The sequence below is a fragment of the Falco naumanni genome, chromosome Z, assembly GCF_017639655.2.
Source record: "Falco naumanni isolate bFalNau1 chromosome Z, bFalNau1.pat, whole genome shotgun sequence".
In the NCBI taxonomy this organism is placed as follows: domain Eukaryota; kingdom Metazoa; phylum Chordata; class Aves; order Falconiformes; family Falconidae; genus Falco; species Falco naumanni.
In genome coordinates this window covers 63,394,700-63,410,279 of record NC_054080.1, presented here as the reverse complement: position 1 = coordinate 63,410,279, position 15,580 = coordinate 63,394,700, and the positions used below count along the sequence as shown (strand labels likewise).

The following is a 15,580-nucleotide window of genomic DNA, read 5'->3' as shown; positions in this document are numbered from 1 at the left end:
GATAGACGAGCTATAGAAAAGTCAATGTGTTTTCTGGGGCTCCAAAAAAATACCTTTTAAGCCAAAACCTTTGGATGCCATTAGTATGAGTTCTTCAGATTACATGGAAAAGTTTAGTCATCCTACAAGAGCAGAGCAGGAACCTGGCAGTATACACATGTTGTTACACTCCTATGGCATGTACACCATTTGGGAAGTCCAGCTGTGTCCCCCTACAAATATGTCAATGCCAGGAAATTTGGAGCATATGTGCTGGTGAAAACAAGCAGTTACCAGAGTTGTTAGGGGTTCCTAGACTTTCTGCTCTAAGGTTTAGATTCTGCATTGTAGTAATAAGGTTGTGGCTTGTTTCAACTGTGAGTCATTATTCTTGATCAAACATGCCCTCCACAAATTACCTTTCAAGGGCAGAACATTCCACAGATTATTTTTAGAGATTTTTGTTTTGTTCTGCCTTTCTTAGCAAAGTAAGCAGGTGTTTTGGTAATAAAGTTACAAATAAATTTGTTAAAGTTCATTTTAAAAGAAGAAATCCGATGATAGTACAGTTTTACTTACCCTTTTTGGTTTTGTTATTTCTTTCTTTTACTGTCTCATACAATTTTTGTTCTCCTTTCCCACAGAGTGCTTGTTCTGACATTGCTGTCTTATCAGGATGTTTCATCATCTCGTTAAAAGTAACCTGTATTAAAAATTAAGAATATCACCAGTGTTTACCAACTTCTTAAGCTTTATTTAAAGTCACCTTCCTGCCAACTAGCTTATCCAAAATAGTTATGAGCTAGCCTGTAAAAATACCTTTTCTGTTTCTTTTTCTTCTTACAGACTGCAAGTGATACCCTACATACAGACGATGAGCATGAACTCAGAGGAGATAAAGAAAGCTATCTCTGTGCGGTGTGCTTGGATGTTTATTTCAACCCTTACATGTGCTATCCATGCCACCACATCTTTTGTGAACCTTGCTTAAGGATGCTTGCCAAAGACAATCCAGCCAGCACTCCATGTCCGCTGTGTCGCACTACAATTGCCAGAGTCTTTTTCCAGACAGGTATAGAAATGAAAGTTTTTGCAATATAGAACAGTTTTCGTAGATTTCCTTCCCGTATTTCTGGCCTGAATACATAGATAGTTAAAGTATGGTAAAACTTTACTAACCAAATATAGTCATAAAAAGAAGAAAGAAGTAGTAATATGCAATGGGCCACATCCCAAATGCATGTAGAGCAAAATTCCATGATGTTAATCCACTGTGAGGTTTTCTTTGCTTTTAATTCTGCCTAGGACTATTCCATGCAGGCTTTCTCTAGGGGCAAGAATCTTGTTACAGATGTGTATTTTAAGACTTGCTGATTTTTGAAGTGAGGTTCTCATATTTTGCATTTCTTTGTTTTCCTCTTGCTGAATAATCACAAACTCCAAACATAATAAACATTTTGTCAAAATTCCTGCCAGAAAAGCATTCTTAAAATTACTAACAATGACACACAAATAAATGCTCTTTTCTTGGTTTTATGGCTTTAGTTTAGCTACAAGTGAAAATAAAGGCTGGCGGAACTATAGAATCCTCCTAACTAATCTTGTTTTTAACTTCTCCTTTCCTGGCCTCTTACGCCTTCATCTCTGATGTTCCTGACATAGCAGTAGGAAAACTTGGTCAGCAAGGGGTGTTTGATGTCAGAATGAGTACTGGGATAGAAGGAGGGTAAGTAGTGCTCTAGATGGGATACTTGGAACAGCATGAATTAAACTTTTATGCCTGGAGCTGAAAAAGGCAAATTTAAGCACCGTGAATAAAATTTCAGTATGATACCTGGAGTGAGGCCATTTAGAGCACTTAAAACGGTGCATCGACAGGTCACAAAGTAATGGCAATGACTCAGCCATGAAGGAGTGTTTTGTTTATTTTTGCATGCTGCAGAGACCTTGCAGTGATCCTCTTTAAACTGGGCAAGTGCTGTGATGATGACAGGTTGGTATTGCAGATTAAAGTATGATTTCAAATTGATGAGCAGAGCTGCCCAGCTTCTATTTTTGGTTGTGCACAGACTCTTCCTCTGCACGGACACAACTTGGTACAATTTGATCACAAACCAGTTCGAGGAACTGACTGGGCTAATAAGAACTCATTTAGGTGGGAAGGAGACATTTTTCAAACAAACTAATTGTCCCAGAATGGTTCATTGGGGAGCTGCTGGTTTCCAGGGCAGGGACTGACTATGTCAGCAAGTCAGCAGAGAAAATGGATTGCAAGCTGCAGCCTGAGCTCTCAGCATCCTGCCTGGCTGGTGTATAGGGGTTTCAAGCTGTTCTCATTTAATTTGCTTCATGTTTGATGCTTCTTGGATTTGATGTACCAGATGAAGTGTGTTTCAACAATAGAGAAGATGAAGTGTGTTTCAACAACAGAGAATTACTTACAGTTGTCTTAGGGCTATTTAAATCTTAAAAAAGCTATTTAACAGATTCGCTGCAGCAAAATAGTACTGGGAGAGCACAAAGAATATAGAAGCCTGCTAAAAAGTATTTGCAAAACTTTTCAAGGCATTTGAAGTACTGCCATTTAAGTGAAATGTCACAAGGATTATTTGCAACCTTTGAGTACTTCATATACAATGTGTAAAAATACCTGATGGGAGGGAATGAAGAGGGAGCCAAATTCTTCTCAGTGGTGCCCACGGGCAGGACAAGAGGCAGTGGGCACAAACTGAAACACATGAAATTCCATCTGAACACAAGAAAACACTTCTTCCTGTGAGGGTGGTCAAACAACTTGCTCAGAGAGGCTATGGAATCTCCATCTGTGGAAACACTGAAAACCCAGCCAGACACGCTCCCGGGCAACCTGCTGTAACTGACCCTGCTTGGGCAGTGTGGGTTGGACTAGCTGATCTCAAGGCATCCCTTTCAACCTAACGCATTCTGTGAAAATACTAAAAAGCTATGTAGTTTTGAGGAAAGGGATTTGTCTTGCTGAAGTGTTAATACAGTGTCATAAGTGTGTAAATAGAGAGTCTGCTGTAAATAGAGAGCTGTAACAGTCGGTGAGATTTATTTAGTATTAACAACTTCAGGTAAGAGAAATCTATACGGCCTTACAGGAGATATCTGTATATTGCTATGTATGCTTAGCTTAGCAATGTATTTGAAAAGAGGTACACTAATTTTACTTTGTTTTATTATACATACATTAAGAAAAATATTTTGTAATTTCCCAGTGCATAACATACTAAGCAGCTTCTAAATCAACACATTAAGGAAGATGAGTGGTGCCAAACCACTGTAAAGGGTAGTAAGTATTTTTTTTTTTACTTATTTATTAAGCCTTTTAAAAGTTATGTTGAAGTATGCTGCTATACTTTTTGTATAGCAACCAAACAAACAAACAAAGCAAAGTTGCTAGCATTCTTTACATATTTCTCTAATGCTGAAACTAGGATGTCTTATTTCCCTCACTAATTTATTTTGGATACTTCATGCAGCTTTCCTTTTGTATAACTGCATTTTATTCTACAAGGACATGTCAAAAAGAAAACATTTATTGGTATATTCAGAAGTTCACGTTCAGCTTGTACGGTTTTGCACCTGAACATAACTGCAACAGAAGGATGCATGTAACATGTCAAAAAAAGCTGAAGGCTAACAGGTCAGTTATCCACCAATTGTGAAGAAAAAATTGTGCTTAACCGAGAACTACACAAAGCTGGATGCGATCCACGAGGATACTTCCTCTGGCCTGTTGCCTTCACCAAGTCAGCTTTTTTCACTGATTCTCTTGAGACTTGAGTTCCAGTCCAGATAGGTTGCTCATGTGGTGTCCACCATGCATTCCCATCTTTCTTAAAGATTTTCTTAAAAGCCCTTCTTTGATCAGGATAAAGTCACATCTGGTCAGATGACAGGGTGCCCAGGATACATCTACAATAACAGCTTTTGATCTGATTGCAGCAGCCCACTTCAAATAACTCTGTCTTTCAAATGCCTCTCATATATGCTCAGTAGCATATAAAGCACTTACATAAAAATTAAAAACCACTAGTGAAAAATACACAGCTTGTTCCTTTTACATTTAGGAAAGAAAATGGCCTCTTTCTCCTCAGTAACAGAGGTTTATGGGTGCAGTAGCACTCTTCTCACATAATGAGATAGAAGGATTTGGAGATTTCTGTACTCTGCATGCATTCTGTAGCCTCGTCCCACTTCCATTCTGACATGGTGAAATACAGAAAAATTTTTAGAATAAGACCAGCATATTTTTTTTTGCTTGAAATCTGCTGATGCTTCCCTCTTATATACAAAAAAGCTACTGCAACCAAAGGGCATTCGGAATTTTTTCTTCTTCCTGGAGCCTGCTCACAAAAAGCTGAGCTTTCTCAAATTTGCCAGAGAAGAAGATTTGATCCTTTCATAAAATATCAATTATTGAAAAGTATGTACAATTGCAGTGAACCAGGTAAAGCAATAATACATAAGCCTTTTCATAAGATCTGTGAAGGGCCTTTTCTTTCTTTTATGGTAAGAAGGAATTATGGTAGCAGCTGCTATTATTAGCATTTATCTGGAGCCATGGTGGTTTGAAGGGTCAAAATGGGGGGTTTGGTAATTTTTCTGTTAGCAGCAGAACACTTCTGTGGTAAGAAAATATGGTTATTATTAAATTTATTTCCATTTCTATATTGCTATGGATAGGTTATTTTTGGCAGGTGCAAGTTGTAGTCCATGTAGCTGTTTCCCCAAATTATATCCCAAGAAGCTAATGATTTCTTGAGATTAATAAAATATGTCAACCCTTGAAATCTGTCAGTAGTCATTCTACAAATGTGTTCTTAATTCCTGCTAATCCACCACATTTTAAAAAATATAAAAAATAATTTTTAGACTCCACCTCTCCTTGCATTACTGTTACTGAGTGATAGTGTTAAAAACCAGTATCAACTGAGCAAACATAGCCTGCTTTATTATATACTTAATTTTGCTAGAATTTGACATCATCTTTCCTTAATGCTTTTTTTCAGAGGAACAGAATCATAACAGGATATGTAAGACTTGTTCTTGCTATATCTGGAAATGCTTGGGTTTATGTGATTTTAAAACAATTTAAAAGATGTTATAATCAGAAAATGGATTACACAGTAGATAAGGCATGTTTATTTTGTAGTAAAAATGTATCCAAATTATTGCTGTATTTACAGCATTGATGTATACATTCTTTCCCACTGTAGATCTGAACAACTCTACTAAATCTTTTTTCCCTATGGAATATTTGAAGTTAAAAGAAAATTTTCAAAAATCAAATTCTGCAAAATGGCCTTTACCAAGCTGCAAGAAAGCCTTCAGAGTTTTTGAAGGTAAGTTTTTTCATTTTTTCCTAAACTTCACTCAGTCTTGAGTATCACATTTGAACATAAACCTCTAGCTCTAACACATGCCGTAGAAAATCAGAGATGGATATTGAAGTAGAGCTGAGTTAAATTCTCCTGGGTGACTCATATAAAGACTATCTCTGTGTATACCTTTTTATTTATTCTTAAATCTTTAATTTTGTGCACACTATCAGGATAATTGTATGTAGCTTCCAGTTTGGAAAAAATTGTGTCTGCATAGTGGAATAAAGAAAATTACTGGAAAATGTTTAAGTTGAATCACTGAAATGTAGGATTCACTGTTTACCCATGTTTCCCTGTTTTCAGTCTAGTGACCTTTCTTCACCAGGTTTCATCAATGTTTACCTACATACTTACTTTCTGTAGTGCTGAGTCTTGCTAGCAGATATATTTTTTCTGTTTCTAAAAACAAAATAGATTCTAAAAGTATATGGAAAAAATAAAACAGAACATCCTTTTTATATTCCTTTTGTGAGTCTACACAGACCTTTCTACAAGTAAAAGTTGATAAATTCTGGTACTCCACTTCTAAAACTGTGTCATGCAAAGTCATGATTTGACACTGAAATGCTCCTACCTATGAAAAATTAGCAACTTGAGATGTTTGAGGTATTAATTAATTAATTGATTAGTTAATTAATATTGATCATCTTTGGTATTATTCAGAGGGGAAGCTGTTGGCAGGAAAAACAATGAGTATTTCTTTTCTCTATCGGCCACTAATGTAGCGTTATTGATGCAGAGCTTATTGGTCTGCTGTAATACATTACTGTATGTATATGACATAGTTCATACATGTTCCATAGTGTCATATGAATTGTGTCTTTTGTAAGTACAAAAAGCTACCACGCTGAGCTTTGTACAAACATAAATAATTAAAAATAAAAGGAAGATCTGGAGAGGTCATACAGCTTCAGTATCGTGCTGCCTGAAAACTGGGCATGTCATTCCACAAATGTAATTCAGAATGCTGGATTTACATGAGTCCAAAGGATAGCCTAAAAGTCCCACACCACGTGGGAGCACGATTTGATCTAATTAATAGGTGACCAAACCACATAGCTGTCTGAAACTTTGTCTTTGCCTTCTTAAATACAAGTGTCACTGCCCTGTCTCTCTCTTCTGAATTTTTATTTGACTAAAAGCTCCTGCACGGTTTGTGTCAGTTCAAAATGCAAGTGTATAGTATTTTCTTCCTGGATGGTATTTTTGGGCTTACATCTAAGTTTTGCTTGGCAACATCTAAACTTCCATATTTGATTTTCCTAGCTTTGTTTATGTTCCGTGCCTCAGGAGGCTCCCAGGGACTTCACAGGTGTAGAAGACTGAGCATACTGGCAGCAACAGCCTTCTTACACTATAATAGATGCCTTCACAAATGCAAAACAGTATCGCTGAGAGTGTACAGGAAAAGTTGGTACTTAGATTAATTTTTGTTTAATTAGGAAGATAACAGCCTAATAACATTTTAGAATTGCAGGAAGCAAAGTACAAAGATTAGGAAGAACAGAGTAAATACATGAGTAGAGTGAATGGAGTGAAAAAGGATATGATTACAGTGCTTAGAAAGCAATGAAAACATGCAGCTTTGAACATGAGAATAACTGGCCCTTTGCAAGACAATACTGCATTGTCAAGGAAGAAATTCTGTGGCCCTGTTAGAAATGTATATGCTTCGTTGTCTAGTTCATGTCCAGCAGATTCAGTGGTCACTGAGAGTCTAGTAGCTCTTTTCAAACTTCATATGGTTCCAGTTTTCCATATGACAAAACTTCTTGCACAATATTAATACTCTGGACATAAAAACATTGAATTTTCAACAGTAAACTACTCATTAGAGATGCTAGGTCTGATTTTATCAGACCTCAGAATTAGATTGGGATGCAAGGAGAGAAAGATGGCTGTTGAAAAGCCTAGATTATGTAGCTGATTTATAAGTTTGAACTAATGTAGACTTTCTGAATGTTGTAGGACTGCTAGATAAAATGAAACATTTTCTCTTTTTCCTTTTTTGCCTGAAGTGATTCACTGAGCCAGATCTGGTAATTAATATCTGAGTTTTCTTTCATGTGAGATATTCATGAGGAATGTAAAACTATCTTCTCACTAAAAACAATGCCAAACTTTTGTAGCTTTTGAGGTTTTGTACAAAAAGTAAGAGACTGCAGCACTGTAGCACTTTTATGCTTCAGGGCAGATGCAAGTTGCTCCAGAATAGCTTGTCCTTATAATGCACTGCATTTTCTTCCAATTATAATTATTAACAGAATTCCCATTTGTTTCATAAATATTGCATATGGCATTGCTTTCTATATGGTATGCTCTATTTGGTCAAGGATAGGTTAATGGCAAAATGCTACTCAAGAATGAAAGCCGATCTTCTCTTACCATTCAGATTTGTAATATATATGAAAGTTAAGAAGCTAGGTTTAAATATTCCTCTAAAATGAGAAATGAGCTAAACAAAGATATTACTTTTGTTACTGTTTTCAGTGTTGGTAACTTTTAAAAAATGTAATTGCACAATAGAAATAGCATCTCAAATAATGATTTCCCTAAATAGACTTAAAAATAATTAAATAGTGTAGTTGGAGTAGGACAGTTAAATAGCAAATGTGCTCAATTGGATCCCGTTACCATATATTTATAGTTTAATAACTTTGTAAGTGTAGCCTTTGCATGCCATTAAATGGGAGTTGCATTCTTTAACCGCAGTCACAAAAAGTTCACAAATTAAGGGTAAGTCTCCAAAAGTAATTTGAGACCAAAAATGTGGACTAAAAGAAGTGATGAAGATAATTTAAACTGAAAATAACGATACTTAATTTGAGTGACTATGGTGTAGTCAAGTGCAGGAATTATAAAAAAACAGACTGAGACATTTAGTGCACTGGTCCTAAAAGGATTATTTGAAAAGCGTTTGCATAAATCTGAGACAGAAATACATTGAAGAGACCAGATAGAGTAATCAAGATAGTGATGGTAATGTAAAAGGGTGCTGACTGACTGCTTATAGAGAAAGGTTGTAGCTACACCTGAAGATAAGTACATAGCTGGGCATTCAGAATGGAGGGGAGGGGGGTGATGAAACCTCTGAGTTACAGCCCTTGGTGACTATTTCAAGATATAATTATTACCAGGCTAATAAAAAATCCTTCCAACTGTTTTTATGCTAACTTTATTATTTAAAATATGATGAGTAAATTGGAAGTGGAAAAGCCTATTTAGAAATAGAGTAATTCTTTTTATCTGTTTTTTTTTAAAAAAAGCTTAATCTGGAAAACATTCCCCCAGTGCTGCATCCAGTGAAATCTGTGCTGGTTCTTTACTGATCTCATCTGTTTAGTGACTTAATAAAAAGCTATTGACTCCTGCATCAGTCAAGGATTACAAGAAACTGTTTTCGATGCCTGCTAATATTAGTGGCCATTCCCACCACCTCAGTAGGTCACATCTGCCATGTCCTTTTAGGTAATCATTCTCTAGAGAAAAGGGTGTGCAATATCCTACCTATTTTTTAAAAAAAGAAATGTTATGAAAGCTTTTAGTAATATCTGTCGATACATTTTTGTATCTCTGTCTTTGAAATCAGGGTACAACACTTTAAAATCTGCTTTCCTGATTCCATATTCTTGTTACCATGATTTCAGTTAGATAGGCAAAGGAAGGAAGTTAGTAGCTGTCAAAATTTACAACAAAAAATTACCTCAATTAGGTTTTAATATCATACTTTTCTGTTTAGAAAAGAAGAAAAAAAGTAATACTGTTTTTCAAGTTTCTGATGTGGTGATCTGCTGAGAAGAGAAACAAGATAGGTGTTAACTGAAAATAGAAGGTGCAGCAATGATATTAGCTAGAAAGAGTAATAAGTCTCTCAGAATAATCTTTATATTGAGCTATTTTTTCCAAGTCTTATTATTCCATCCTTCCTCATTGCAATTCCCCCCCCCCCCCCCTTCCCCCAGTTAATTTCCTTACTTCCTTATTTCTTTGTTTTAAGTTGTTTGTTCCTTTGTCGTACTACTCATGACTGCAGTAGTGGAACCATGCAATGCTGCTTCACCAAAAGACTTTCCTTTTTAAGCCAGGATCCATCTGATTCTTCAGTATTGCTTGTGGAATCACAAAAAGCTAATTTGCACACATACATTTCTCTTAAGATGCATTTACAGTCTATAGTCTTCACAGTAAGTGAATTTCTGCCTCAAGGAGACACACGCTACTGGGAGGTGTTGTCTTTGAGCATCTGTTATGCCTATAGTACACTAAGACGGAAAACACAGAATCCAAGCACTGCTGGTTGAGTTTGTCTTAGGTCAGCTGGACTGATGGCAACTTTTTCATTTTACTGATTTGTCAGAACCTGGACTCTAACATTTGCACCCATTTTCTTTTCCCCTAAGTCCTTACATCACTGGTAAGAAACACAAGACTGGTTTGTTGGTTCCAAGGTCCCACTTGGGTCCCATGGCGAGTAGCCTTCAAGCCTTCATTTTTCCACCTCACCAAGCAGAAGTGAATCTGAAAGATAAACAAAATAATATAGAAGGGGAACTTCAAGGTACAAAGGTCAGTGCCACAGATGTATCTTAAGCTTCAGCATGCTAGCCCTGCCACTTTCTGTCCCTGCTGTTTTGCCAACAGTGTTAGTACAAAGCATTGTGTAGGTATCAATAGCCGCCTTTATCTTTTAATCTGTTTTGCAGAGGCTGTTCTTTAGAGACTTCTTCTGAGCCACAGTCCCATTGGAAAAGATATTTCATAGCATTTTCCCAGTCCTAAAAACTGCATGCAGAGCTAGCCTGTGTAGGGGAGTGATATACCTCTCAGAAATCATGGCCACTCGTTTGTTTCTATTGGTTCATCAGTGCATTGAAGGGAATTAAATTCTAGGTAATCTGTATGTGTCATCAGGATTGCTTGTTTCCATTTAACCATGATACTATAAGAGTGCTGTACTAGGAATATTGATAGCTATAATTATGCAACACCAAGGATTGTGATAGAATAGCCATGGTCAACAAGCACATTGAAGCTTTTCCCTGTGTATTTCTTGATATGTCCCTGAATGAATGTTAGATTGGCATCTTTACTTCTGCTTGGTGAGCAAAGTGTTCACACTGGCCAGTAAGACAAACCAAAATCATTTTAGACCTCTAAGGCAACCATGGTCCCACAGCTTCACTGGAGGGACACAAATGAACTTGTAGGGCAGTTAGAGGTATCGCATCTTTCACCCTGCAGACTGCAAATTCCAAAAGTCTTTTAAGAACTTTTTTTTCTGAAGATGCTTGAAAAACAGCTGTGTTAAGGATAAGAGGGAACATCCTCTCATCCATTAATAGCTGTTTGAAAGATACAAACAAAGGATGGAAATAAATAATTCATTTTTTCTCACCGGAGGGACATTAGCAGTCTGGTCCATATGGGTATATGGTACAGTTTGTACTATCCAGCATATTTGTCACAGAAATGTAGGTGATAACATTTGCTTACAGTACTGAAATATTGGGGATAATAAAAATGAAAGCAAAGAGCAAGCAGTGACAGAAGACTGTCATGGTGCTGAGTGATCCTCAGCAATGTTTAAATCATTTTCCTTTCATCACAGAAGGAGGTAGTAAACTGGAAGGGTGCAAAGAAGATAAATAAGAACATCAGTTTTAAATTACTTCCTGATGAGGAATGTGTAAACAGACTAGGATGCTTCAGCCAAAACAGGAAATGACTAAAGAAGGAGGATGATAGAGGTAATTAAAATCATGGGAGGCATGGCAGAAGTGAATAGGCTGCTGTTATTCACTGTCTCATAATGTCCTGCTAAAGGACATTAAATAAAATTATAATTACCCCAGAGCATGGTTTCAAATAATGGCAGATTTTTGGAAGAAAAATGGAGTAAAATGTATTTAACTCAAAGATAACACATTTGCCTGTAGAGATCCATGAGCTGCAAGTCCTGGGACCTGAGAGAGAATACCACGAAAATACTGCAATATGCTTGCCCTCTTCTTAAGTTCTTTCCTTGCCATTCATGAATTCCTCATTGTTTGGCTTTGTCAGTGGAGGAATGATATGGTAGGAAGAAGACCTTCAGCCTACTCTTAGTATCCCTGTTCTTATGAGATATCCTACAATTTGATGACAATCAAATAAGATTGCATAAATATTTATTATTTGACCTCTATAAAGACAATGGAGAACAATATGTAATCCAAGTTAAACCAGCCTAGGTAAACTTTGAATTAGTAGCTTTTTGAAGTGGTTCATCACAGAATCTGTTTAAAGCATAATATATCTCTTGGTCTTAAATTTTGTGTTTTCTGTAAGATCCTGCTGAAACTAGCTCAGGTTATGACAGGTCTCTGTGAACAAGTGGAAGCAAAAATGCCTTCCATCTTCATCACTGGCAGGAATTAGCATGTATCTTCCTGTGCATTTTGGTGAAAGTCGGGAATGATCCTTGCCAGCTACGCCAAACAGAATAGCAGAAAGATTATGGCCACTGAGTAATGACCAATAAAATTGGTTATATTCCTAATTGGCTGTGAACTGATTATGTTTAGTAAACACTATGTCAGACATGCTTCCCCAGCACACTCCCCCAGTCCTCTTGGCACTGAAATGCGCTGCATAGGAGAGCAGTTTGTACTGAAGTAGCCCACCAAGAGTCTCAACTCAGCTGCTGTAAACATATCCTGCCTTGAAAGTTAAGTTTGCCTGGTATTCAATCTTTTGGTTTGATGCCTCATAGAAATCCCATTTACTGTAAGAAAACAAAGAATTTTTGGCTGGGAATAGATTGTAGAGATACCAGTTGGCTTCATCACTATCAATGAGTTAATAGAGAAGAAAGTAGGATGAACATGTACATTGTCTCTGCTACCTAACATGCCTGTGATTTCTGTTTTGTACATCTGTACCAGTGACACAGATAGATCCACACCATTCCAAAATCTGGACATGAGCATGGGTTAAGTTTGATCCTAGATCACTTACTGGGTAGAAAACTCCTAAGATTTCTGAAGGAATGTGTACTTGCATAGCATAATTATAAAAAGTGAGGCAACATTTTTGGGGCAAGGCAAAGTTTTGGAGACCCCTAAAAGTGAAAACAAAACTTGAAATTTTGATTTGGTGAAGGACAAAAGAATCATGAGAGAACTTAAGGTGACATGTGAGAATAATAAGAAAGAAAAGGTGATTGTAGTTTCCAGAGCCAGATTAAGCGTACCTTCTCAAAGAAGCAAGAGATGAGCAAACAGCAGACTAAGGTGAGGAGACTTTAGATTAATATCTTAGCTGAATAGATAAAGATGGATGTTTGAAATGGTGTCAGAAAAAGTCAGAGATAACCATTACAGTTTTAATGAAGGATTAAAGGATTTTTTTAACAGTTCATAAATATATTTTTTAGATTTTAAATAGCTTACTTCTTGAGAACTCTTCAAGTAACTTTCCTTGGTGCGTTTGTTTTTTTAACATATATGAGTGCTTTTCAGCAGCTTCCAAAAAACTGTTTAAGTATTGTCAGCACCAGAAAACTTTCTGTTCAGAAAAACTGTGCCAGCTTTCTCAAGATGTGTTCTTGTGCTTTGTGTTTTTCATTCTGTGGAGGATTTAATATATATTTTGTTTGCTCAGATGGGAAGTAGGAATTTTGGGGGTTGACATTAGCTAAAGCTGAATATGAATTTGTTCAAAGACAGTAGTATGGGTCCAAGATAGGTCATTCACCCGTTTTTCTGGAGCAATTAAGGGAGGCATGTTGTCAGACAGCTAGATCTGCAAATAAACTTAAATGCTTTGTGTAGATATACACAGCCTTGTCTTACAGAGGGGTGTGGTGAGGCACTGGCATGCCTACCTCGTGTATTCCCTCTGACCTTTGCTGTCAGACTGACCCTGTCTTAAGACAAGTAGAGCCGATTCATTAATTTATTTTAAAGAAAGTATTTGTATTACTGTTCTTACAGTGTTCCAGTAAAGTAGGCTTAAAACATCAAAGTCTTAAGCACTGAAAGAACTGTGGACAGCAACGTGTATCAAAATTTCGCAAAGTTTTTGTTAAATGACTTTAACAAAATGTAGCAATTGTGCAAGTCAAGAAATAAGCATCTAAAGACAATTAAGCAGTATGCCAAGTAGCATTCACACTAGAGACAAGCATCAGTATGAAATCCTTTCTAATGTTATTTTATACTTACTCACTCATCTGGAGCTACCTTTAAGCCTATCTATGAATATCAATAGCATATTTTATATATTTTATACAGTAGCAGTCCTAACAAATGGAGCCTAAAGGGTTGTAAGTAATTAGAGAGGAGTTCTGGGGAAGAATGAACCTAGAGGGAGGTGATGCCATTATAGTAATATGACATAAAAGGTTAAAGGCTGTTATGATGATAATTTAGCAAGGGTTGCTGACAGCTGAAATATAGTATGTGATCAGCTGGGGAGATGACAAATGTAAAGAAAACATAAACTTGTAACATGATTTTTAGAAATGTTCAGTGATAAAAAGTAGGAACAACAGAAGAGAGTGCTGATAATGAATAGAGTTCAAGACCATGATGAGTAAAAGATTTAGTAAAGAGAGAGTGGAAGAGAAATAGAAAATATATTAAAAATTAATAAGAAAGTTCATAGAGTCAGAATATTCTGCATACTTTTAAAGATTATTTTTTTATATAGGTTATTGGTGCACATACCATGGAAAGTTAAATACATCATGTTGCTGTTTGAAATTCCCTGCTTTTCATTGTCTGCACTGTCATGGCAAGGAGAGAAGCTGTCCACAAGTTAAATTCACTGTTAAGATACAGTTTTTCTACATGCAAAGGTGAACAAAACTGATTACAAATCCCTACTTCAAGACAAATGTGTGAAAATTACCATAACTATATGTCATCAATATACATGTAGAAAACCTACCTTTAAAATTAAAAGAAGACATTTAATGGTTTTGAATGTGTGCAGACTGTGAATTTAGATCCACGACATGCTCTCATAGGGAGACCATGCAGATTCATTTCTTGCTGTCAGTCGTCAAGACTATATGGACTGCAGTCAGAACAGGTGTGGTGAAGGGGAGGGCGGTTAAAGAAGCCAATTTTCTTTCAAATATTCATTTGATAGTCAATATAACTCATTGAAATTCAAATAAGTTTCATTTATTCACAGAGCTAGTTTGCACCCTGAAAAAGAAGGACGTGAATTCCAATTACTGTATATTATTTTTATTTCATGACCACTAATTGAATTTTGAAATAAAGTGGTTTGAAAGTATGAGAGTAGATTTTGCTATAAATATTTTTTAAAAACTGTTGTATGATGTCCTGCCTGTTTGGTACTTAGTGTGTTATGGTTTAGGGAAAGAAAGAAAAAGCAAAGAAATAATTCACTCAGTTACTTTAAAAAAAAATCTGCTTGCAGACTGGCTATAAAAATTCCTTCACGGCTTCCACACTCAAATGACTTTTATATTGTGAAATGTGAGATTAATTACTCCTGTTCTTGTATGCATCCCAGCACTTAAACTAGCCAATTAGCTTCTTTTTATGAGTATTGATATTTATAGAACAATCACATATGTTTGGACAGAGTATGTTTCCTAAGTTCATTCTGCCCTCCCATGGTCCTCTTGCTTCTTGATTCATTTATTTCTAGGGAAATAAACAGCCCAAAATCAAACCCACAAGTTGTTCTAGTTTTGCTTTGAATTTATGAGAGAGGCTGGGCACAGTAGTTTTTAAATATTTCTCATAAAGTCGGTAAATAGATTTCATATTTAATAAATAAGCAACAACGCAAGCTATGCAAAATAATGTACAATGTGTATGTGTGCATAGATTTATGGATTTTGACATTAATATTTAAATCTTTCTCTTGTTTTCTCTTTCAGTAACATGATTCTTTGATATATTAGCTAGCTTTATGGTTTGTGTTTTAATCAGTAAAAGCTGAATTATTAGCTTACAAAATAGCAAGAGGTAACTGTTTTCACACATTTTTATTTGGTTATTTACTTAATATTCAGAATGTTATTGTTAATTTATGGTAGCAGCACTATATTTATGTTTCAGAATTCAAACAAATGGTGGGAACATGCAAAAAACTTCAGTTAGAAGTAGTTCTTCCTGAAATACAATGAGCTGTATTTTCATGGAAAAAAATCTCATTTCCTGTACAGACTA

General features: G+C 36.1%; 1 protein-coding gene across 3 annotated transcripts in view; it reads left to right on the top strand.

Annotated features, from left to right (window-relative positions):
- RNF180 (ring finger protein 180) overlaps window positions 1–15,580 on the top strand; it is a 78,881-nt gene that overhangs the window by 52,051 nt on the left and 11,250 nt on the right. For all 3 annotated transcript variants that reach the window (XM_040580205.1, XM_040580206.1, XM_040580204.1), the window contains exons 5-6: window positions 826–1,051; window positions 5,223–5,348. In XM_040580205.1, the coding sequence (XP_040436139.1) occupies window positions 826–1,051; window positions 5,223–5,348 (352 nt within the window). The remainder of the gene's footprint in view (window positions 1–825; window positions 1,052–5,222; window positions 5,349–15,580) is intronic.